Here is a 24,917-nt window from a genome sequence, read left to right as displayed (position 1 = left end):
TTAGGCAAAACTCCCTTTGAAATCACAGGCAGTTTTTTCTGAGGTAAGACTGAGAATGACTTGACACAGAGAATACACTTAGATAGCAAGAATACTATGGTGTTAAGGAAACAAAGCACATTTTTCAAGGAATTTCATAGATGGAACTGCACTTTATCACATCATTCTCAGAATTACATAACCAGTATGGTTACCCATATTTGGGCTATCCTAAGGAGTGATGCTTGCATCATTTCCAAAGTGTAAGCTCCAAATGTGGAAAGCATGATCGTGAAAAATCTTTCCATATTTACTGTGAACCAGACTATTTAAACCCTTTCTCCATTTCCAAACATCTTTCACCTTCAGACAGTTGTCATGAGTACTGGACTACTCAAAAAAACCCCACACCAGCCCCTAACACATCCCCCAGACACTTTCAGCTAAAGGAAGTGGCAGTAGCACAGTACTTTATTTGACAGCATCTCATGTGAGATGGCTGTGTGTAGTTGGGTGCTGTGCTGTCATCTGGCACACAGCTGGCTGGCTAGCATTCTGCTGGGGGTAGCCTTCAGCATGTACCAAGCTGCACAGCTCGAGCTATCAATGCCAGCCTTTAAAGGTCCATTTCTCATTGCTAGGATCCCTCCTGTTGAACGCATGCTAACAGGCAAGTTCAAAATAAATGGAGAATCTGCTGCCACCAGAAACACTCTCTTGCAAAGCGGACCCATCCAAAAAAGCCACTCATCTGTGCTACTTACTTAAAGCAAACGAGCAGGAGCTCAGGAACCATGGATGCATGGTGTGTATGCTATGGCTGAAGTGCGCGTGTGGTGGGTGGAAATAGATGAGTTTATATAGTGGATAAAAGCTCAACTATAATAGTAGGAAATCACAGGTAAGTCTTATGCAAGAGGGTATCTGGCTAGTCTCAGTCTTAGCACCTAGAAAATTTGGGGATTGAGCCGTATCCAGTGCCACATAAAGAGCAGTATCTGAGGTGCCGAGAACTGCCTTGGAATGAAAAAATCTCCTGGAGCCAAGTGGCAAGTCTTTCACCCACACCTTGAGTTGACACCTTCCTTGCTCTCTAAATTCAATCTTTTGCTCTCTGAATTCAATCTCTCTGTCTTCCTACAGAAAATTTCTCAAATACATTTACATATGCAGAGAAAAAAGAAAAAGAAAAAAAAAAGAATGAAAAAAACAAACCAGAAAACCCCATAGATAAAACATGCAGAAAGAGGTCCAAGAGATTTCAGGAACTATCGGTAACACTCCTGCTACAAACAGCAAACAGTGCAGGAGTTTTAGAAGGTTTGACACTGTCTGCTTATTTGCAATTACTCTGAATTGTGAAAGAAGAGGAGCTTGATTTAAGAAAAAGAAAAGCTATGGACTGTGGATCAGTTTTACTAAAGCAGAAGCACTGAAATCATGGTGACTTTCATTTTTGCGCCATAAAGTCAGAAGCAACCAAAGACTCATTCACACAGAGGTAAGCTCAAGCTCTCCCTTAGCCTTGTTCTGAAGTGCAAGTTTTCCACCACGATTTTAGTTCTAAACACTGATTATTTTGAGCCTGAGTTATGGCTGTCAAGAGCAGCCTACAGTTAACTTGTTCACGTATCTCAGTGAACTGGATATTGGCTTGCAGTGACTGAAAGCTATGCTTTCTAAATATTCTTGACAAAACAAAGGGCACAGTAAACGGTAGCTTATAGCACAGGAAAAAGAACAAAATTGTCATCACTTGCAAACCTTAAAAAAAAATCATTGCTGAAAATGAAGTGAAAATTCACTTTGACCCCAAAGCCAACATAAAGGTACACTGGCTGAATTTGAGCCACCAAATTTAATTAAAAAAAAAAATCTTTCTTGCCACTAACAAACGCAAACTGGATCACAGATCCATTTTCAACAGAAGACTGCTCTGTGCCAAATGGCTTCGCGGTAAAGAAAAAGGAAGGATATAAAGACTAGTGACATGAGAGTCATATTTGGTATAAATAATAGCTCATTGATTTTCGACTGTAAAAGATCAGAACTTAGATTGATAAAACTTTGAATTTTGCACACAGTTCAATAATAGGTATTTTTCCGCAAGTTTCTTTTTGCTTTGGCAACAGTAAAAATACAAAATGAAAAATACAGGATGTGTCTCAATCTAGAATTAGGCCTCTGACTAGAGGTTGCCAGTAAGTTTTCTGACTACGCAACTCTGGTGTGAAGCAACCACGCTTCCTATATTGACTATTTGATTTTTCCATGAGATCAACATGTGGCCTTTTGTAAAAAGCTAATGGATCCATTAGTAGGGACTATGAACTTAATTGGAGAAGTTAAAATACTCCAGTAAATATCAGTTCAGTGGCACACAAGAGGTTATCATAATCTTATTTTGACATCTTCATTTCTTATAAATTATGGTTAAAAATGTAATTGTAAATTTTTTTAAATTTTCATATATATTTACTTTAAACTGGACTTCATAAATTATTCAGGCATTTAGTGTTCCAAACGTTTGAGGTATATGAACTGAGACGACTCTTGGTCTAAATAACAAGCAGTCCTAGAACTCGGCATCAACACTCATACTTGGGCAGCAAGAGGACCAGTAGAGCCTAACACTGATGCATTTACTACATGCCTCAGTGGTTGAGCATAGACCATCTTCCCAGTTAACAGGTAGCCAAGTGGGCCAGCACTGTGAACTACTGCACAACGAATCTCATCAGAAGAGGGAAAGGACTCAGCTGAGGGCTCCCTCAGCTCTTCTAAAAGAAACGGGCTTCCTCTCCCAGTACTTTTTGAAAATAAAATGTGTAGCACGAGCTCCTACATACCAAATGGAAAAACAGTTCTGAGAAGGTACCCAAGCACTCAATTCCCAGTATCTTTAACAAAATCTGGCCTGCAGGCACTCAAATCAACTAGAAGACTTCTGAAAATAGGACTTGAAAGCCTATGTGTATTAGGAACTCTAAAGATTTTAATCAACAGCTTTGGGTACAAAGCCCAGCAATGTTCCATGCTGTCTACTTAGCAAGCCTTCCACGATACAGGTCTAGCAAACTGTCCATTACAAGCAGCTTTTGGAACTACCTTCTCATAGGTTTTTTCATATTATTATTTCAGCTACAAGTGTCAGAGGAAGAATGGAAAATCAGAGTATAGCCTTGCTCTTGTATCAGGCTACAGGGGGGAAAAAAACCCAACATAGCAACGTTCTTAGAAAAAAAAAAAAAAGAATAAGACTTGAAACAAGAGGTCACAATATCTACCCTATTCTGGAAGGGGAAACAAGAAAAATGTTTACTATCAGAAAGTATTCAAATACTGCAATCATAAATGTCATAAAAGAACACATATAGAATAAGATTATATGTTGGGTCAGAAACTTAATGAATTTCTTCCCTCTGTTCTCCATATGTACTTTCATGTCATATACAGAAGGATAAGGGCCCAGTTTTTTTCAGGTCAGCAGACAAGCCTCAAGGTTGGTCTGCAAATATGAAAAAACCCACAATTTACCAAGAAGCCATTATCCCCAGGAATGGTCTTAAATAATTTTCTCTATTAATGTAAAACTCCTAAAACTGCTTTCAGATCTGCCTTTCAATTGAACAGCACCGCAGTATAATGGAGAATCTGTTTACAGAGTTTTATCTTCTGCTATCTGAAGTATTAGTATTTTCAAACATTTAGGTAAGGAAATCCACCACAGTAAGATCCCAAATTCTGCAGGTAAATAAGTAAATGCTGGTTTTAAGTGTAGACACGATGAAAAACTATTAAGTTTTCACACCTTCTAAATTAACAGAGCTCTAGATGACGTACCTTGCTGATGTGTTTGGATCAAGTCAATAATTAGACTTAGGGTCACAAGACTTCTCCCTTTCCCTTAAGTCAGGCTTCTAGGAACCTTTCATTTAGCATTGATTGTTTTGATTATCTTCCTTTGTAAGGCCTATGCTTTTTCATCTAATAGGTCCTTGTTAATATCTAGGATTGCTATGACTGAAGACATAGCTGTACAGTATTTCCTGGTTTCCTATAAAACACTGTAGATTTTTTGCCATTCAATTTTTGGTAATAAAGGTTTTGATTTTTTCAGTGCATGTATAAATCTGTCAGCATGTTTGGACTGGCTGGATTTTATGGCTCTTGGTGCTTTTACAGGGCAGAAGGACAGGCATGAAATGAATGTTCTTATGTCAAAAAAAAAATTAAAAAAAGACACACACGTGCATGCTTGTGCAAGAATTATGTAGAAATATCTTTTAAAAGCATCATGATCAGGTAATTTCTTTAAACCTCTCCAAGGAGCTGAAAAATTGCCCTTCCTGTATCCCATTGTGGGAATTACCCACTGAGTTGCTCTTTATGTCTGTTTCTGGGAGCTGACCGGATGCTGATTCTGGAGGCGGCTGCCAGGTCTTCTCAGTGGAAAGCTCAAGTTTCTGGAAACTGCCCCAGCCAGCACACTGTGTTTTGTGAGCTTCAGTACAATCTACGTTTGCATGGTCAAATTTTGCAGAGACCTAATTATTAATTTAATTGGTAGAATTGAGGGACTGCATCATTGTTAAGGATGCATGTGGTCATATTCGTGAGAATTGAGGCTTAAAAAAAAAAAATCTTGATTTTTTTATAGTGTAAGGTGCCTAGTTACATTGGTTGAGACATACAGAGAGTTTTCTAAAACAATGAAATGTCAGTTTTCTTCTCCTAAACATGTGAAGCAGAAGCTACTACAAGCAAGTAGAAAAGTTATATAAAGACCAAGGTTTTAAAAGTGATAAAAAATTAAGTATTGAAATTGATTCAGCTCTTTAAATATGCATCTAGAAAGTGAGAAGATGCTACAGAAATAAATTTAAAGTAGAAATACCTTTCAAGTATGTTAATGTACCAACCAAACAAAACTTTTCACTACCCTACCTGAGATAAAAGACTGCAAAAAGACAGCTCTGCCAGTCTACTACTACTATGTCAAAAAACACCTCAAAAACCAAGAAATACTTTCGGAGAAGAAAACAAGAAAAGATTAAGCTCTGCCCACATTTCCAACTTTGCCAAGAGACTAACTACAATTATTTGACAAATTAGCCTAAAATTATTTTCCCCACAATGCAAATAATTACCCAACTGCATCCCCATTCCCAGAATCCAAATAACGTCAACTTGTTAAACTACGTTCTATTTTTTTTCTGAGAATTTCAGTTTTGCAGAAACGGAAATCAGTGCATATGACTTTCTTGTTCCCACTGAATTTTTATTCCAGCTTACTCTACTTAAAATGCAGCTACACCATTGGATCTACCTTGTAACTTTTAGATATATATTTGCACTTTACATAATATTAGGAGGCTACAGAAACAATAAAACACTAAGTTTAAAACTTCCACTTTGCTCTTTACACCCTACCTGAGGCATCAGAAGATGGCATACATTAATGGCTACGCATGAAAAAGATTCCTACTCCATTTTCGAGCACTAGCTGTACTTTAAAACTATTTCAAAATTACCACTAACTGAAGATATTGATGGGCATAAGGAAGACGAAAAGTTGTAAGGGCATAGGAACTGAGAGACACAGCGTTATTCCTGTGAAAGTTTGTATCATATAAAGAAGCCTGAATATATTTAACTTCAGTATATATGTAACTTGTGGTGTATTCCATCTTTACTTATATCTACTAAGTCCATTAACAAAATGAAAGGATTGGATTTCTTACTTTAAATTCAGCATAAAAGAGAGAATTCGCAAACACCTAGCCAATAACACGATTTTATTATTTTGGAGTTGTGCCTTCAAGATATATAGAGAAAACTGCCAGTTCCTCAATGTAGACAATAACTACTTTTCAATCTGGATAGTTCTCTGTACACCAAGTCATGGCTAAATATTATCATTAACTGTCCTCTATTTAATTGTTAGAGAAGAAAAGAAGCGTCTCTAACAGTAATTAAGATCTCAAATTGCATCAAAATATACTGACTTAGAACCAAAATCTGATTTTTCTGGCACATCTGTAAGCCTTGCCAGCAAGATACATACCTTGTAAGTGAACAGCCATCCTGCAGTGCTTATTACCATCAGACTGTGAACTATTTGGCCAAAAAGTCCCTACGGAAACAGATAATTAAGTACAGAATAGAAGTTGCATGGGAAGATGAAACATGAGAAGAAGTGTTTTTTGTGAAGTCTTAGTAGGTAGCCTTAAGCACTGCGCAGTACTGCACTCGTTTCTCCGGAATACTTTTTCTTTGTTCCACAAGCCACTTTTACAAACAGCTGAATGTCGAAATGTTTGCTTTCCACAGAAGATTTTTACAGGCATTTACTCTGTATACACAAAGTTATTTAAATTATTTTCACGATATTTAAAAATAAAGGAGTAATTCTCTTGACTTATGGTGATTCTTGAATTTGGCACCAGCAGTCTCTTATGAGGCAGCTTAAGGACAGATTTAAGCCAGTCTTAGGCTACAGTGCCAGTATAAGGTGCAGTCTCTCTTTTCATCCTCTTGTAATTAGCACTCAGGCAACTTACTCTGCAAGAACAAATGATTCTTTTTCAGTCTGATTAATTCCCTAAACCACCTGATCATACAGGTGCCTGTCTTCCAGTGTCAGCAGAAGCAAGGACCTGGCAATATGTGGCCAGACATAGCCACATATTACCACTCTAGGGATTTGCCTTTTCAGCAGCAGCATAGACTCAGACCAGCTTCAAACAATTCTAACTCCGTAGTCCAAGGCTCAGCTTGCTAATACAGTAATCCAACCACCGGGCTCCTACTATTGAATCAAAAAATGATGCAGGTAAATGATGCAAAGACCTGATCTGCTATGAACTCACTCTGCCAATTTAAATTTGTTCAAAAACCCAATCTTTTTGGTACGTTAACTTTGTACCAGCAAGCTTTATGCTGAATCAGGTATCATCTGTCCTACTGCAGCTGGCATCAAGTCAGCACAAACACTGCATTGCACGCTCTAGCTAATTCAAAAGGAAAGCGACTGTGTGCTCACACCTGACCCGGATCAGATCAGCACAGCCGAATGATCCAGTAGATCACAGATGCACTATGACTGACTGCTGAACAGCCACCTACAGTTTTCACAGACATTAGGTTTGGACGCGCAACCTGCAGTTAAGCTACCATAGGCCTGATGCTTGGAAGTTGCTATCTCCAACTATTGCTGAAGTTGAGAAGAACCAAGGAACAGTTCTTTCTGCCTCCAAAAGATCAAGCCTCACCTGAATAGCTTGGGAAGAGGCAGAACAACGTGTTCTTCAGGATGACAATTTGAAAGACAGTATTTGATTTTGAGGGCGTTTGATCTAGGGTAAGCTAGACTTCACTCCCATTCTACAGCAAGATATCGCATATTCCAGCAAACTGACAAACTTGTGACCAGAAGCAGGAAAGATAAGAAATACTGTGCTAACATTATGTTGTACTTGACCGTTGTTGATTTGTTTAGATATTACAGAAACATACGAATAAAAGACATCTTTATCTCCCCACATATCACAGGAGCTAGAAATGAAGAGGTGAGTTAAAAAACAAAAATCCTTGTTAAATTAATATACTTTTTATTGGTTTGGTCAACCATGGCATAGTTTTTGTATTATCCTGATTGTAACTGTCTGCACATTAGTATCAGAAACAACGGACAGGCAGTATAACAGTTGAGAATTTTGGTGGGTTTTTTTTTTTTTTTTGTCAAGTTATAAATCACTCTTATGCTGTCATGAGTAAGGGAGAAACATATTTCAATAGCAACTTTAAAACGAAACTCACAAATTACTACCATTATGTTAAGTGCTAGATATCCCACTGTGCAGTTTTGCTTTGTGAATTTTTACCTTCTTCCATGCACACTTTTAGCCACTGATCGCACAGCCTTTCAGTGTTTTCTGCCTTTTCCTTTAAATAAACTGGCTCTGGCTCCTTCCATCTGGTTCCCCTTCCGTCAGCAACCCTGCACCTGTTCACACCTCCTCTCCTGTTGGATTCCACTGAACATTTCCTCCTCTGCCAGGGCTATTCTGGCACTCGCAACCTTTCTGTCATTCAATCCATCTGTCAGAAGTGAACTTTGTTTACCGCAAGCTTCTGCTTTCTTCTTCAAGAAGCAAAGCCCCTCAAGGTCATTGTCAAATGAACTGTCGGTGTGGATTTAAATCCACTTCTGCTAACCAGCAGAAGATGAAGTTCTTTACAGTCCTGTATTTGTGAAGATCAGTTTGCGGTATAGGAGAAATTACACAGAAGCAAAAGAATAGATTTTAATCATCATTTGTTAACTCCAACAGCTAATGTGTTTTTTCTTCATATGTGCATATCTGTACCTTCTTGCAAAGACTAGTACAATCTGAGAAAGACTTGCAGAGCTATGCAAAGAAGAGGAAAAGGCTAATAAAAATATTACAAATAAAATAATAAATGAAAGCTTTTGACTCTCATTTTAACACTGTGTAACAAAGATACTGAATAAAAATGCAAGGAGAAAAAAGAAAACAGCTGAATGAGTAAGTTTACAGTAAAACCTTAAAGCAGCCAACAGCATTCACTGTAAATTATTTCATCTGCAGTATCTTTTTTTTTTTTTTAACTTACCTACTGATGTTTCAAATGCAACACTGTTTAAGGAAAAAAAATCCTTATTTTTTCCTCTTTTCAAGCCTTGTAAAACACACATATCCTACTCTTTGTTAAAATACTGCCTTCCACATTGAGACAAATTGTAAAGATTCTTTGTCAGGGCTGAGACTAAATTCATCTTGTCAACAGGATACATTATTTTTAGCAATTCCTGTGCCCATATTTCTTTTCAGGAATACATTCTGATAGCCACAAGCTTCTGAATTATTAACTAACCTCCCCAACAGTCTCATTCTTCTAAAATAAGAAATATCTTTCAATTTCACTGCAAACCTTAGTATCCTTTAAAAAAAAATATATTCAGCAAGATTAAACACATTACCAAAAATAAAATACATATTTTAAGTTTTGTAAGCAATTATAACAAACCACCCATTTTATTACCCTTTTACCAAAAATTAATTTAAAGTAAAGCTTTCTGGGAGTAAATCCAGGAGCTGATCCAATCTCATTAGCAGAAATGCAGTTATACTTATGTTAGGTCTGAATTTGACTCTAATAAAAATTGCATTGACAAATACTGCACAAGTTTAGCTGAATAATAACTTAATACTAATATATCCCTTACACAGGGATTAGTCCCTGCATTTGTTTTCTGATGCTATGATCTTCTTCCATAGGAAATGACATGCAGGTGAACAAAAGCAATAGAAATAGAAGAGGAACTCTGGAACACAAAGAACATGCAGCCGAGTCTCAAGTGACTACAGAGAAAGTTTTATTCCCAGTTTGATTTAAGCCCTGTAGAAGGCAATGGAACCACAAGGAGAAGCTAATCAAGAACACTTGCTCCTATTTCTACAAAAACGTAGTCTGATACTCCAACGACCAGGAACGCAGGGGCAACCAACAGTGGCACGCTATTAAGCTTGCCATGCTGCCAACACAGCCAGGGGAAGGAGGTCAGCCCTTGTCAAGTAGCCGACGGCAGAGGCTGCGCTCATCTGCTCGCCCAGGACAGGTATCGCCCAGCTCACGCTTTCCCCCTGACCAATCGCCGGCACAAGGACACGGAGCAAGGGGGTGAGGAGAGCAGCCAGTCAGCCAAAGCTGGCAGGCTCAGGTGATTTTTCTTCCTCCCTCCAGCTACCAGCTACCTTCTACGGAGATAACAACCTACAGAGCTGATGCTCTTCAGTGTCAAGTTTGATAAAGTCCCCAGTTCAGGACCCTTTGTGTTCTCTGTCGATTTTTTTTTCTAGGCAAGAATTTCAGGAGCAGAATCTTGCACAGAAGAAAAAGAAAACCACAAACCAACAATCACTGTGGCTGCACAAAATAAACAACTTGGAATATACTTTTGAAACCACAAGGCAGCTTTTAAAATAGTTTAAGTTCACGAATACCAAGTGCTGATAGAAAAAGTACCTTTTAGGCTTTCAGATGCACTTGAAAGAAAAGCCCTAGAACAAGTCAAAAATAAAGACGAAAATCAGAAACATTTTTCCAGTAGTAAACTCAGCAAAAAATCCAGCAGCACTGAATACACATATCTGAAAGATTTTTATCGTTAAAAAAAAAATAAAAATTCATTATCCTGTTGTCATTAGTCACACAAATAGAAAACCTAATTTGAATGAGATCAAAGTAAATATTTGATACACACACATAAACTTATTACTGTTAGTGCTGAATAATAACTGCTCAAAACAAAGACCTTATAAAGATGTTTGTTTTCTACAGCAGATACTCTCTTCTGTATTTCATCTGAATTCACTGCTCGCTCCAAAGCGCTTTAAGTATTGTCACTGCTCCTGAACTACAGTCTACATGCAGGAGCAATTTGGCTGCCTCAACAACCTGATGCGATGTATAAAAGATGAAATCATTAGAGAAATTTGATGTGACCAGTTGCAGTTTAAATGCCATGGAGAAAAATTTAGATGAATCTAAGCCTAAAATCTGAAAATGTATTACTGCCTTCTCCTTGAGAAATTTGTATTGTAGAACAATAAATTAAATTATGAATCACGTTTAAATGCTTTAAAAATGAAAAAAAAGTGATTTATAAAGACTTTCATATTCAAAATTAACACACTATTTTGGATTTACTCCTTACTCCTTCACTTATATTTTCTTCCTTTCCCTTTTAAACTTAATCGACGACCTTTACATGTTTGTAGAATCATCTTAAATATGTTTAAATGATTAAACAGGAAGATATTTAAATAATTGTGTATTATCTTTACCCAAAGCATATCAGCTTCGAAATTTCTGCAAGGCACTGCCAGAAGACAACAGAGCCGATCTATTTCAAATCGTTCAGTATCAGTCTTTGTAAAGCAGCATATGGTCTTATCATGGCAGGTAAAATATTTTACCTTCTATAATAACGCAGAGCAGCTAATTTATCTACATGCTGTATAATCAGATAAACAATTTCAGCTGCACTATGAAAACCTGTAGACAAGGGAGAAATTTATCCCCCCTGCACTTTATTGATTTTTCCGCCTATACATTCATATAATTACTAACAACAGAGGTTATTCTTTCTTCCACTCCCTTCTTCAATTACCTTAAAGGAAGACCTTCTTTTCAGTTGTGGAAATATTTGCAGTTTCTACAGCTGCAGGACAAAGAACTGAGACATTTTCACAGAGTTGCTCGGGGGGAAAAGGAAGGGGGGAAAAAAGGCTTTGCAAGATTCTATTGCAAGTAAAGCAGAGTGAATGACAACTTTCCAAGCTACCACAATCATTTACTAATGTGCTGCTATACCAAATAAGTCTAATTTTTTTTGACAGCACCAAATTAGATTTATTGCAGAAACTGCTGCATAAATAGCATATGGCTATGTTATACCACCTATTTCAAATCCCTGCAATGTTTCCTCCCCTCCCTGCTCAAAATGAATAATTGAGCCAAGCTATAAACCTTCTGCAGACGAGAGAGATAAAAGTTCAAAAAGCAGATGCAGGGGACGTAGCTTTCTTTGTTGAAATTGTCTAAAAAGTACCACATATCCCGATCAAACAAAACCGGGTGGTAATAGGTCAGGTCTCCCTTGCTACGCTTCAGGATTTTGTTTCCCCCTTTCCTGGAGAAAATTCTATTTTCATTTCTCTTTCTAGCTGCCAGTCATCAACCCAGGGCATGACCTGGTAATCCTCTTGCACATGACCACCTCTTACTTGCGCAAGAACTCCTATTGATCTTTACTTCTTACGTGAGTAAAATTATTCATGTGACTCGAGATCAGAAGGCTCGGACCTCCGTTCATTCCTCACAAGCTCTCCATTTATGAAGAGGCAAGTGCCTCCTCTGAGCAAAAAGGAAACATCAGAAAACTGGTTTCATTCATCGGAGGGGCCCAACGCTGTGGGAAGGCGCCGACCTACAGCTCTCCTCCGCCCTTTCGACAGGCGCAAAGTTTCCGTATCGGTTTGCTGGATCCGACCCCGGACCCACGTGCTTTTGCACTCCTGTCAGGCCCCCAGTTCTGCGTTCAACACGCCGCTGGGACAGGGCAGGAAAAGGCGCCCTCACCGCGCGGCAGGGCCGGGAGCAGAGACACCCGTGTTTTTGAGGGAGCGAGGGGCGCGGCGCGCCGAGGCGGGACGCGCCGGCAGCCCGGCCGGACGCGCCGGCAGCCCGGCGGCCGCCCGCGCCTCCCCTCTCCCCCGCCCCGGGGCGCGGCCGCCGAAGCTGGCGCGGCTGCCGCCCGCGAAAGACGCGGCAAGGTCTTCTCCGGCCGGGCGAGCGGGCGGGCGCACCACTGCACACATCGCGGAGGGCCGCGGCTACCCCGCCGCTCGCCTGGCGGTGGTCAGCCCTCCCAGCTGCCCTATCCGTTACTGTCTGATTAGCTCCGCGAAGGAGCCCCTCCCCGGCCAGCTTTCCCCGCCATCTGTTCCACACGCGATGGCTGCCGCCCAGCAGCCTCGCGCTGCCCTCCTACCTGGCACCCGGCTCCCGGCCTTACCCCAAAGTGCTAACACAGGTTCTCGCTGCTGGCAGAGTCAGGATTTCATTACTACTACTTTGACAAGTGCAGGGTTGTTTGTAATTTCTCTTTTATCCTGATTTTGATTGTACAACCACCTCCCACTGATTCAGTTTGCTTCAGTTTTGTTGCTCACAGATTTTACTCTCCACATTAATCTCCCTCTGGCATGTTACTGCATCTGTTCCCTTTTTTATTATTAATTTTCAAATTCCCACCATTTTTGACAAAAAGGAGGTAATCTACACTCTGCTTCTGCCCATTTCATTTTCTTTAATTTGGAAGATAAGTATGAAAGCGTGCCAAAGAAGTTAATTCTCCGTTAACAGTTTATTTTCTGGCATCCCGATGCCTTTGTATATGAAAAACAGATAGAAATAAATGTTGACTGAACCACAACAACATAGTCGCAACCGTCCCTAAATGTAATGAAAAGTAAACATATGAAGCAGAAACTAAAAAGTTTATTAGTTATCAGAGTTGTTTCATGTTATCACTCCTCCCTGCATTTTGAAATAATAGTTTTGTACAAGATGAGCAGAACATAAAAAAAATTAGAAATGAATCACTGCTTATGCTTCGTTTCTGCGTCTCTCCTGTGTGTGCGTGTCCCCCCTCCCAATTTAAGTGTTATTGGTCCTTTCATCAGTCAGTCAGTTTGAGAACATAAAACTATCTCAGTCATTTAATATTAGTAACAGCATTTCTTCAAATGTAACCTCCTTCCAAGCATACACAATGGGCTCTTTCTGACACGCTAAAATTGTTGGAAAAGCATGACAGTAAGTGTGGTGCTAACTAACAGACGTTAATAGGAAAAAAAACCCCAATAGATAATACTAAGTACTTGGCAACTGTATAGCTACCTTTGACAAATCAAGAAGTTTAAATCATTTAATAGTATGGCTTAAATACGGAAATCAATGTATGAAGCTTACTGCAATTCTAAAAGGAACACCAGTGACTACATACAGCACAATAGCAAAGTTTCAGTGACTAAATAATGCCACAGGAACCCAGAGGTAGAATGAGAGATTTATGCACTTTATTAAAAATGTAATACAAATTAGTGTTACCGGAGTCACTGAAACTAGCAAGAAGGATGGATACACAAGTACAAAGGCTATAGCACTGCTAAAACCCACTGTACTCCCCAAATGCCACTTTCTTAGAGATTGTATCATTTTCAAAAATAAGGGAGAAAAGAAATATCACATAATGGGGGAAAAAAATAATAATCGAAAACTACAACACCCACTGACTTCACTGTAATATAAACTTTTGTCCTTCATGAGAGTGACATGGGGATTCAGGGTAGATTGGCCAGCCACCTGAACCTGGAAGCACAGGTTCTTCTATGTTGAGTAACTTCTCTCCACCTACAAGTTGACATTCAATATTGCTTGTAATGTTTCATATAAGCAAATCAGAATAGTAAAAAAAATAAATTAAATCTGCTTCAACTCCACTCAATTACATCTCCCAGAAAAGTTTAGTTGACATTTCAGCCAAATATATCTTGAGCCATCTACCCAACTTCATGCCTGAGAACACGCGTGATGACATAGAAAAAGTTCAGTTTTGAAATTCAGCGATTCCCTCACTTCTTAAGATTTATTTAACTGCTTTAGCATACACAAACAGGAACTACATCTGACTGCAACTGAAGCAAATAACAACTTCAGATTTCTTTTGTAACAAAAAGAGGAAAGATTTTTAATGATGATTCCGTTATGCAAGAATAATGAAAAATCTTAATAAATCAGATGACACGCTAAGATCTGGGCAAGTTGTTAACAGTCTTGAGTCTTTTATGTGATCTCTTTCACTAGCATACTGACTTGATTTTTAACGATTATTCTCTCATGAACTAAAAACAATAGATCTGTATGTTTTCTACTCTCTGAAGAATGGATTAAGATAAGCTTCATTAGCAAAACCCAACCTTGCCAAAGGAACGGCAATTTAACACTGACTTCAGAAATAATTTCGTAAGATTCACCTACTATGGTAACTCCAGTACAAATAACCACAAAGCTGAAACTACGGTAAAAAATAAATACTTTAAGCAAGCATGGTCAGTCTCATAGCACGGTGACATCTGCAAAGTTACGTGACTGACAATCAAAACCACACAGCAAAAAGTTCTGTGTTTTCCCAGTCATTTGAAGACATATAAATTAGAATTACTAACTAGTTTCAATAGCAGGAAATGCATGTTAATAGCACGAATTTCTAAGCAACATATTGCTCCAGGAAGAAAGGTGACAGGAAAAGGCAAATCTAAACTCTGTGGCAATGGTTTAGAATAGCTAATTGTAACCTTTTTCTTGATTTTTAACAAGTACATTTTGTTAAACTTAGAAGCTGTTCAGTTGGTAATCAATCAACAGTGTTTGAAAGCTAAGATGCAGCAAGAAGTGAGACTCGTGGAGAAGAGTGTACTTTTGCAGAGCACTTTCTTTTTCTCATTGAGACATAGACTGCATGTAATTTCTCATTTAATCCATTCATAGATTATTTACCATCTCATTTTCATACATTAAAATCCAAAGTTCTCGTACTTGTTTTATTATTCTATTTATTTACAATATCAAAACTTAGAATCAGTGTATTAATAAGAACTTCTCTCCTTAGCAGTAGACTAATTCATATAAAACAAGCAATTCTTTCTGTATCTCCTCAGCTACCCGTAGAACAACCCAGACAGGTCATGCAAGGCAACAGAAAGATTATCCACAACCATGTAACAGCAGTACAGATGTCCCTCAAGTCCAGCATTGTGAGAAGACTTGGAGTGGACCAGCTGGTCCTCTCCTGAAAAGAGGGAAATCAGCAAGATGAGGCCAAGGCCAGAATACCCAAGAGATGCACTAAATCAGTGCAATTTCTGCAGCAACCTCCCACAGGCAGGACTCTAGAGCTTAAAATCTGTTTTCCTTGGCAAATGCCACACCGAATGAGTCTACAACCCCCACAGGATTGCTATTACCACTACCCTTCAAGTGAGTATTTTCACTGGCACAGCTGCCATTCGAGGTGAAAGGAATATAGAATGAGAGAAGGCAGACCATAAACCAATGAAGTTCACGTGCAACAACTACGGATGTACCAATACATTAAAAACATACTGAGTTCAAAATGCAAAACTAATGCCAATAGGGACCTGTAACTTTTATACCTTCACTAATATAGAAAACCTATTCTGTCAAGAAGTCATCTGAGAGGAAGAAGAGTACAGGTTAAGGAAAAGTTTCGTTTCAGAAGAGGATCTTCTCTGCAACTCAGGGAAAACAGACTAAGTGAGAACATCTCTAACCCTGCCCTACCAATCTAAGTATACAGGGACAATGTACAGGGACACTAGGAGCAACAAATCTCTCCCCATCCCCAACTTCTTCACCTGTGACAGCAACATCACTTAATGTATTCCTGGAAAGCAGACAGACACTCCACAGCTAAGAAGGACACAAAAACCTACAGAGAACAAAGTATTATAGAATTTGAGGAATATCAAGGAGAAAGATTTGAACCTACTTCCCATGCTTCACTGTATACATTTTTCTGACAATTAGATGTCAGCATAGAAAACATTTCACTACTCATAAGCATACTTATAGAGTCTGTAACATAAACACAAAGTATAAAAAAATAAAATAAAGATCAGGACATTGCAGAAGACTGGCAGCACTAGGTCAGACAAAGAAGCCGTGGCAGTTCAGCATCTGTCTCAAAGAGCAGATGTCCGTGAAACTGTATGAGAACACGGCCAGCACAGAGCATTACTTGCCCAAAATACTGTTCCCAGCCTCCAGAGATTTGCATCTCAGAAACTTCCCGAGTCAAAGACCACAGATTGAAAAGCTACCTGAATCATCTGTATGTTAGGTATCCAGCTTTACATACCTCGCTATGTAAAAATAGGCAACAGTACTCATTTTTACAAGTTGAGTATTTTCACAAAAAAATAAAATAAAATTGGCTAGTCAGACTTCCTCCAAGATATCCAGAGCTTTATTGCATATAATCAGCCTTTTGCTAAAAGGAGTGTAGTAAGCCATTTGGTTAACTATCACAACAAATCATTATTAATAAAGTTCTGCTAAATCCAAACTTTAGATATCTTAACAACTCACCCAAAACTTTTTTCAAGTTCATTAACCTCTAGCATATTTTTTTCTCTAAATACAGGCTGTTAGAGTGGTACTTTCTTCCATCTGTTAAACAACCGTGCTCTGAATTACACAGAAATGTAGCTGAATAAAAAAGTGATTCATTGAATTTAATAGTTTAGGCGAGGCTCTATTTTATTTCCAGTTACTCAATGGTAGAATTCTCACAAAGCCCAAAGAGTAGAAGACTTGGATGAACATGAAGACTTCTGTTAAGTGATAAAAATCTGAGGGCTTTTTTTCCTCCCATGTAAAATCTCAACCAACTTAACTTTTTTTCCTTAAAGACCGAGTAAAAGCTGCCAGATCTGTTTCTGGATGTTCACTCTTGGGGAGAGCAGGGGGATAGCACAGAACAAAACAAAATCCATACACACAACCAAAACCCTGCAAACAGTCAGACAATGGCATTTTCTACGGCAAAAGGAAAAATTCCTGCAGTTACCAAAACTCAAGCTGCAATAAATAATTGACATGTTAACCTTCTGGTGTTTTCTACAAATGTGTAATGAATAGTACAGTAAATGGCTTTGGGAGCTATATCCAAGGATAGAATAAGCTCAGGCAAAGTCTCTCGTCACGCAATGTTTGCATTGTACCACATCTCCACTGAGTAAAGGACTTAAACACCCTCCTCACATATGTGAGCTTACCTCCTACCCATAGACAGTAATATTACCTTTTGATTGTTTAATCTTGAATGAAGCTTAACATGATTATGTTCATTTATACATTCCTGGTCATTCTGCTGCAGAAACTTCAGGTTATTAATCTGAGAACTGCTATGCTTCAAGGTGCTGCTGTACGCTACAGTTTCAAATGGCATTTAAAATGTCTTTGTCCTACCAAACACAGCAACAGCAAAAAGAACGTAGCTGCACTCTCCCCTGGTCTTCTTCCTGCCCAAAAGCATGCTACTGGAGCTGAACATTGCCTTTTCTTCATACTAGTAATTAATTTTCATAAATTATAGCTCATAACTCACTTATTTAAATCTCTACTTTTAAGATGACCGAGGGCTGCCCATGCAGTCAATGACTGCAAGTACCTGTAACAACTGTGGGGAAGCCTGTGGCAAAAAATTAGCAGAATGAAATTAGTATTACAGCATGTAATAGGATAAGGGGTACCTGGTGAGGTGCAGTTGGTGCTCAGATTTACTCAGCAGTTCTGTCAGTTTTAGGCACTCCTCTCTGGCTCCTGTCACATCCTGCTGGGCTTGTTCCAAACGCTGTTTGTTTCCATTCAGCTCTAATCCTAGTTTTTCTATTTTCTTAGAAAATTGTAGAACGAGAAAAATATATTTAAGAAATACACAGAGGTATATTTTAAGACACTAAATCTTAATGTGATCAAAGGTCCTGAAAAATAATGCACTTTTGTTTTAGGACAAAAGTAGTTTGTTGATAAAAACTGCAAAACAAGCAAATTAAAGTATTTAAAATTACATTCTCATGAAAAGGCAAAATGCATATGATATTTAAATATATTAATACACAATCAAGGTTATTGTCTTCATGCAGCTTAAGAGACACATGCATTCAATCATTTCTCGACTTTTTCATGTGAAGGCTTCCATATTTGTGTCCTGAATTCACTGTGTTAGAAAGCCAGAAGGCAGCAGAACAGCAGCCATCTTCAGAAGCTGCTGGACATAGGATAACTCTTGTGGTCATTTATTTTGCTAATCTATTACATAAGCAATGACACGTGGGAATTTAGCTTTGTCATAGTCACATAATATTATGCAAGAGAATAAAGGTCATTTGTGATTTTACTATTATTGAAAATAAGTTATTTATTACTTATAACTGAATCTTAGACCTACCAGCTGCTGTTAATCCTATCATTTTCTTAACATCATTAGTCCTTATATGACAACTAAATCAAGTCTATTATTTTACAAACAATGATAAGCAACTTTGCGTGACCACCATCTCTGATTGCAGCGAAGCATACTGGACTTACTACCTCTAACTGAATCACACTGTCAACAGTTCAAACATTTTTCACAAATATTCTCAGAAGGAATACGTCTTGCTCTAAGTCCATATACAACATATAAGTACTTGTAGGACTACATCTGTATGTAATACTATACTTTGTTCTAAGGATGCTGTTAAAGAAGACAGTGGAGTACAGAATTAGCTAACGATGTAATTTTATCATGGAGTAACTATTCTGCACTAACTCCCTACATAAATATTTATTCATCGCTGGAGCTGGAGAACTTAATATTTTTCCTTCAGTAAGCTAAACTGTGAAAGGTCATTTGTAGTACAGTATAAAATTGTTCATATAAGGAGTTAGTGCTGAATAGCTATTACACTTTAAATTCATACCATAACTTATTTTATGATAGTGTCCTCATGTAGACAAGCCTCAGTATCTCCTTCAGTTAATGAAATTATTCATTCAAACATCCTACAAGAACAAATGAATGTAATTCAGTCCCAATATTTGCACTTGAAGCATCTTCATAATAATGTTGTCTCCTTCCTAAGAAAATGTTAACCTAAACCACTTACAGTAGTCATGATGTCGCATACCCACTCGTAATCCAGAAAAAACTTTCATAATGCTCGACTTTAAGTAATTCACAAAATTAAAAAATAATTAACTGTACAGCTTTTTCCTCACAAAAGTACTCAACAAAGGTTCATGAAGAAAATTTTTATTAGAATTTGAATGTAACCTTGCTTTATCACATAGACCACCCATCAAATTAAATCAGTAATTCCAAGTTTGAATACAAAGATAGTGGAACTATCTGCAAAATCATTAGTATTCTTCCCCTCTAAAGAATGTAACAACCCATTACACTGTCAAAATATTTTAAAACCAGGTGTGCCATAGTATTCAGTTACATATGCTTTGCATTTTCACTTATTTCCAGAGACTTCTGCATATTTTACATATAACAACAGAAGTCTCAGTGCGTTCTCTACACTCTAGTTTCCTTAACAGCAGGAGTTCATTAATGTTATTTCTCCATTCATAGTAAACAGGAACACAAGTTCTTCACTGTCTTTACAAGTTAAAGATACAGAAGTTTGGCAACATTCTTAAAATTTGCTATAAGAATACATCCATTCAGCATACCTTAAAAAAAAATAAAAAATAAAAAAATCAAACCACAAATTAGTCAAAAAGCATCAACTAAGTATTTGAAAAAGCACAACCACAGCTGAGAACATAAATACACTCTAGATCACTCCTTCAGGGAAAAGTTTCAAGGAACAGATGGGCTTTACACCATTGCCTCGAGTTAAACAGGCTCAGTCAGGTTTTGACACAGACCCACAGAAGGAAGCAAATTCCAAGTGCAAGAACCTCTGGTGAAAATGTTCTGTTTCCATGAGCCAGATGTTGAACCTGCAGGGTTGAACCCAAGAATACATCCATAGATTTCAGTTGTCATGAAAGTGCAGAGGGAAATTCTCAGACAATGACTCCATGACAGGATCTTTAGAGATTCACAGGAGTCTTATGATTTCTATAAAAAGCATCAAGAAGGCAAATATAAGTTTTGAAGAACAATTTTACTTCTGCTACTTTCATCAGTAATTCCAAAATTCAGAATCAACTCCTTTACACACACACAAACGTATGTGTGTGTTTGTGCATGTGTGTAGGTGTATATAATTATATAAAAATATATCTAAAATATCAATATTTAGAGGTATTCACAGTGTGAACTACATGAAGAGTAGGAATTCTACACAAGAATTTTGGCAATGACTATGGCAGAAACAGCAGACAATCTCATGAGAAAGGGATGGCAGAAAAATGCCACCCAATACAGCATGCTAACAGCAACTCAGAAACCAGAAGCATCTAAAATCAGGTGTATTTAGGGATATAAACTTCTTTTTGAAACATCAGAAAGCATTCATAGAAAATAATTTGGTAGGAGCCACACATCACGCTGAAAATACACAGCCCATGCTCTGAACGCTACATGTTATTTGGTTTAAAAACTCAGACAACAGCTGAAACATATGAAGCCTCAGAACTAGAGACTAGTTCATACAATAAAAACCAACCTGCTTCCCTCTCCTGCAAACAATAATAGCCTCACAAATGTAGACGCTCCACCCTGAAATATGTCAAGTCCAGTCCATCACTAAGTCATCGCAATATAATTAGAATTTAAAATACAGAAAAATTACAGAACCAATGAATCTTCTTCACTGTTCCTGCAGGTATCATTATCAGGCAGCATCTTTCCAAAACTACGCAGACTCAAACTAGTTTTTGTGTTACTTTTAGTTCTCATTTCTTCTGCTGGGAATCTGCAAGCAGTTCTGCAGCTGCTAGCTGGGCCCCAGCGTAATTGTAGGGAGACAAACAGAAACAAACCACCAACTAAATTTTGCTGACAACTCTGCTTCTCATGCAGTGTTAATTTGATCCCTCAGTGCCTATCACTTATGATACAGCTTTTTACAACATGATCAGAGAGTATTTCTTCAAGGTACTTAACTTTTCAATGTATGTGAGAGACAAGAGATGGAGCACAGAACTGCAAAAAGACAGATGACAATCTTGCATTTAAGAAAATCTGAAACAGATTTTCAGTATAACAAGGAACAGAATTATCATAATGTATATGTACAACAAGACTACATTAAGGTTGGAACAGGCAACTTCTGATGCTTAACTCCGCAACTTTAATATTCTTAATACTTCTGCACGTAATTTTAAAAGTACTATTTAACCTGTCTTGCACTGCAGTGGCCTAAACTCCCAGGAATACCAACAGGCACTTTGCCATTGAAAGATGGCAGGCTAAGCCTCAGTAAGACAAACATTATTAAGTTGAAACACATTAACACCATTCCACATGCTTATCAAATCCAGTTATAAGAAAGAAGTTTTACTAAACCAAAATTAAAGAATTGGTGAATTATCACTGCAGTAAAATTTTATTCCGTATCAACTATTCTTTTTTCAGTATTACCACCAACCATCTTTTATATTTTAAGTTTTCCACTTTGAAGTATATAGGACTCTTTTGCTTGAAATGCTTAAAGTGTTTCACTTCTCATTCATTAGTTTGATAAGTTTACAAATTATCTTCTGATTTTCACAATGCATTTTTAGGTGAACACAACGGAGATGCTCATTCAGTGACATAAGTGCAACTTACTGGAAAACATAAAAGATGATTTCTGAAACACTGGATCAATCTTCAAATATCCTCTTCATAAATCATCTGAAATTATCTTCACCTAATAATACTTCTGTATGTTGTAAAAATGTGCTGTTAAATTAACTAGATCTCTTTATCTCTACAAATTCTGATAAAATGAAATAATAATTTCATTCAAAACAAGCTAAATTAAAGATTAAAATAATTGTTTAATGCTTCTCATACTGCTGCTGATTCTATTCTATGCAGAAAAATGCAACTTTAAATTCCAAACTAGCAGATGTTTTTCATAGAATTTTAAATAGCTGCAAACTGACAGAAAAGACAAACGCTTTCTTTTTGTTAAACAAATGAGAATGATTAATCAGTGATAAAAGAACTTGTACTCGGAAGTAAATGTAAAAACAACTTTAGAAGACTTTTAACAAAATAAAAAATATTCTAAACCCAAATGAATTAAGAACTGATTTATGACATTCACTGTTGTACCAGTACGCTTACGCATCCAGTAAGAAAATACACAATGTAACTTGAAAAATAAATTATGCACTGGCTATACCATTGCACAAATTCTGCAGTAAAATAATTCTGCAGGGAAAAATATTTTTGTGAATTTACAGTACTTTCTTTTTGTTCCATACTTCATTCTCCACCATTACTAAAAGATGAAAGGGGCAAAAAATAGAACCAAAAATAGAAGAACAAATATAAAGCAATAAAAAGTGAAATGTAATTACTTAGATAGTTGGTATTTGCAGGTACATCCCCAAAAGGCAATCAACATCTATAAAAAACACATACACTTCAAATTAATACACAATATAATTTTACAGGCCCTGATGCTCACATGCTTAGTTTCATTTACTGAAGTAGCCCTTCAAAGCAATGAACTCAGTGATAGTGCACAAGACTCAGGCTATAATTATGGTCTTTCTAAGAGGTGCCACCAGTACGGCCACGCACATGCACTTAAATATTACATATCACACTGACAGAAAATTTTTGCACTGTTTAACAGATCTCAATCCATGTTGCCTTCTTTACTTATTAATATACTAATTAATCAGGGACAGAACAATCATACCCTACTATAACACTATTTAAAAAAAAAAAAAAAAATTTTTTATTTAACCCCAACAAAACAAGACAGCTTTTGCAGCAAGATTGAGGCATTTTACTTGGAGGAAAGACGACTATCAGTCGATATGCAGCAGGGGTCACTTGCAGTCCTTTCTATCCTAAACCTGGTATCAATCAAGCAACTCCAGGTTCTGAGCAGTCTCTAAACCTCAGACCTCCCAGGCACGGCCATCTGACATAGCATATTGCACCTGAAGAACTGTCCAACTTTGTAAAGAGAGTTCGGGCCGTCACGAGGTTAACCCCCGCCACATCCCAACAATGCTTTTCTCCATTTTGCACTCTATATGAATTACTGCTGCTTCCCATTCCAATCTGAATGAGGATACAAAGCAATTATGAAAACTAAATTAGGTTTTAAGGAGGAAACCTCCTTTTTGGAAGTAGATTTACAATAAAGCTTTGAGAATATACAAATAAAGACTAAGAAAAACAACATACACAAGGCTTAAAAGAGTCCACAAAGACTACCTCCTTTGAAGAGGTCAAGTCACAAAAATCATAAGAGAACTGCAAGTTCTACAAATCACTTAGCCCACAACAGAAAAGTGAAAACTTTTCATGGAACGAAAAGCAGCTAACGTGAGCAGAAGCACAAGAGGACTAACCCCAACAAACACCCCTGGTTCCTTTGATGAGTTTTCCCTACGGCTGGCTCACAAATCAGTGGACCTCTAAAGAGCAGAGACAAGCAAAGACGTAACCTAGATAAACAAAGCAGGCTGTAATTTGTTGGGTAGCTATTATTCTAGCCTGATCTGGTGGGACTCTTGAATTTCTCAAAGAGCAGTAGTTTTGTGACCACTTTGTCACTTGTACTGCAAAGAAATCTAACAGCACCTGGCAGTCCTGTGGCACCCCATGTGCTACACTAAAAGGCAGAGCCTCAAGATGAGAGTCAGTACCTAAGCAAAGGTCAGCAAACACAAACCCTTTGCTTCCAAAAAGATTGAGAATTAACAGAGACATGTTTGCTAGGAAGACCAGGGATGCTGGAAGAACATAGCGGTGCAAGGGAATGGCTTGTAGGGGGGGTGTTCTTAAACATATACATCTTTAAATCCTGTTGAAACAAACTTTCTACTTGTAATTGTTAGCTGAGACAAGAAAAAAATAATGTTGCTAAGTATATATCTATGAATACACACACACACACAATTTTTTTAAGCAAGCAATACTCTTAGGTGTCTGTCCTTGTGCAAAGTCTCAAAGAGCAACATGACCTTTGGATACTATGGATAAATACCCTGGGAAACAGACAAGAGTGAATGGCTGAAACATGTTATACGAGGATTTTACCTCATTATTTCCCTGAAAATATTCGATCTGCAATACTGTTTCAGAAACAAAACTTCCAAACTCATAGAGATTACTTCAGTCACATTTTAATAGACAACATTGCTGTACTGGAGATTAGCTCAGCAGCCACCAGGAGAGATAAGAAAGTGATTTTGTTCCACAGTGGAATAAGATTTTTTTTTTTTTTTTTTTTTAATGGATTGCACTGGGGGTAATGGGGACGGGGGGAGAATGGAGTGGTGCAAAATAGATGGTTTGCTTGCTAATAAACAAATTTCAGAAAAGGAGGGATGCATATAGAAAAAAGGAACGGGAAGATTATTCCCACTTCATTATTGAAAAACTAGAGAGAACAAAGCTTATTCCTTTTATCCTTTCAAACACATATTTGAGATTACTGATGTGGGATTGGCTCTTTCTTCCTGGACAGCATTCAGGAATAGCTGGAAAGAAAACCTATGCAGTAAGAACCGACAAGTGATAGTCAGGGACTTTTACACTCTTTTTCTTCTGATTGTTGGCACAATGACTATTGATAAAAGCA

General features: G+C 37.7%; 1 protein-coding gene across 3 annotated transcripts in view; it reads right to left on the bottom strand.

Moving 5' to 3' along the window:
* Window positions 1–24,917, bottom strand: part of SDCCAG8 (SHH signaling and ciliogenesis regulator SDCCAG8) — a 117,256-nt gene that overhangs the window by 52,602 nt on the left and 39,737 nt on the right. For all 3 annotated transcript variants that reach the window (XM_086631591.1, XM_086631592.1, XM_086631593.1), the window contains exon 12: window positions 17,910–18,052. In XM_086631591.1, coding sequence (XP_086487717.1) covers window positions 17,910–18,052 — 143 coding nt within the window. The remainder of the gene's footprint in view (window positions 1–17,909; window positions 18,053–24,917) is intronic.

The sequence above is a fragment of the Tauraco erythrolophus genome, chromosome 2 (genome assembly GCF_009769465.1).
Source record: "Tauraco erythrolophus isolate bTauEry1 chromosome 2, bTauEry1.pri, whole genome shotgun sequence".
Classification (NCBI taxonomy): domain Eukaryota; kingdom Metazoa; phylum Chordata; class Aves; order Musophagiformes; family Musophagidae; genus Tauraco; species Tauraco erythrolophus.
This window is presented reverse-complemented; position numbering and strand designations above follow the sequence as displayed.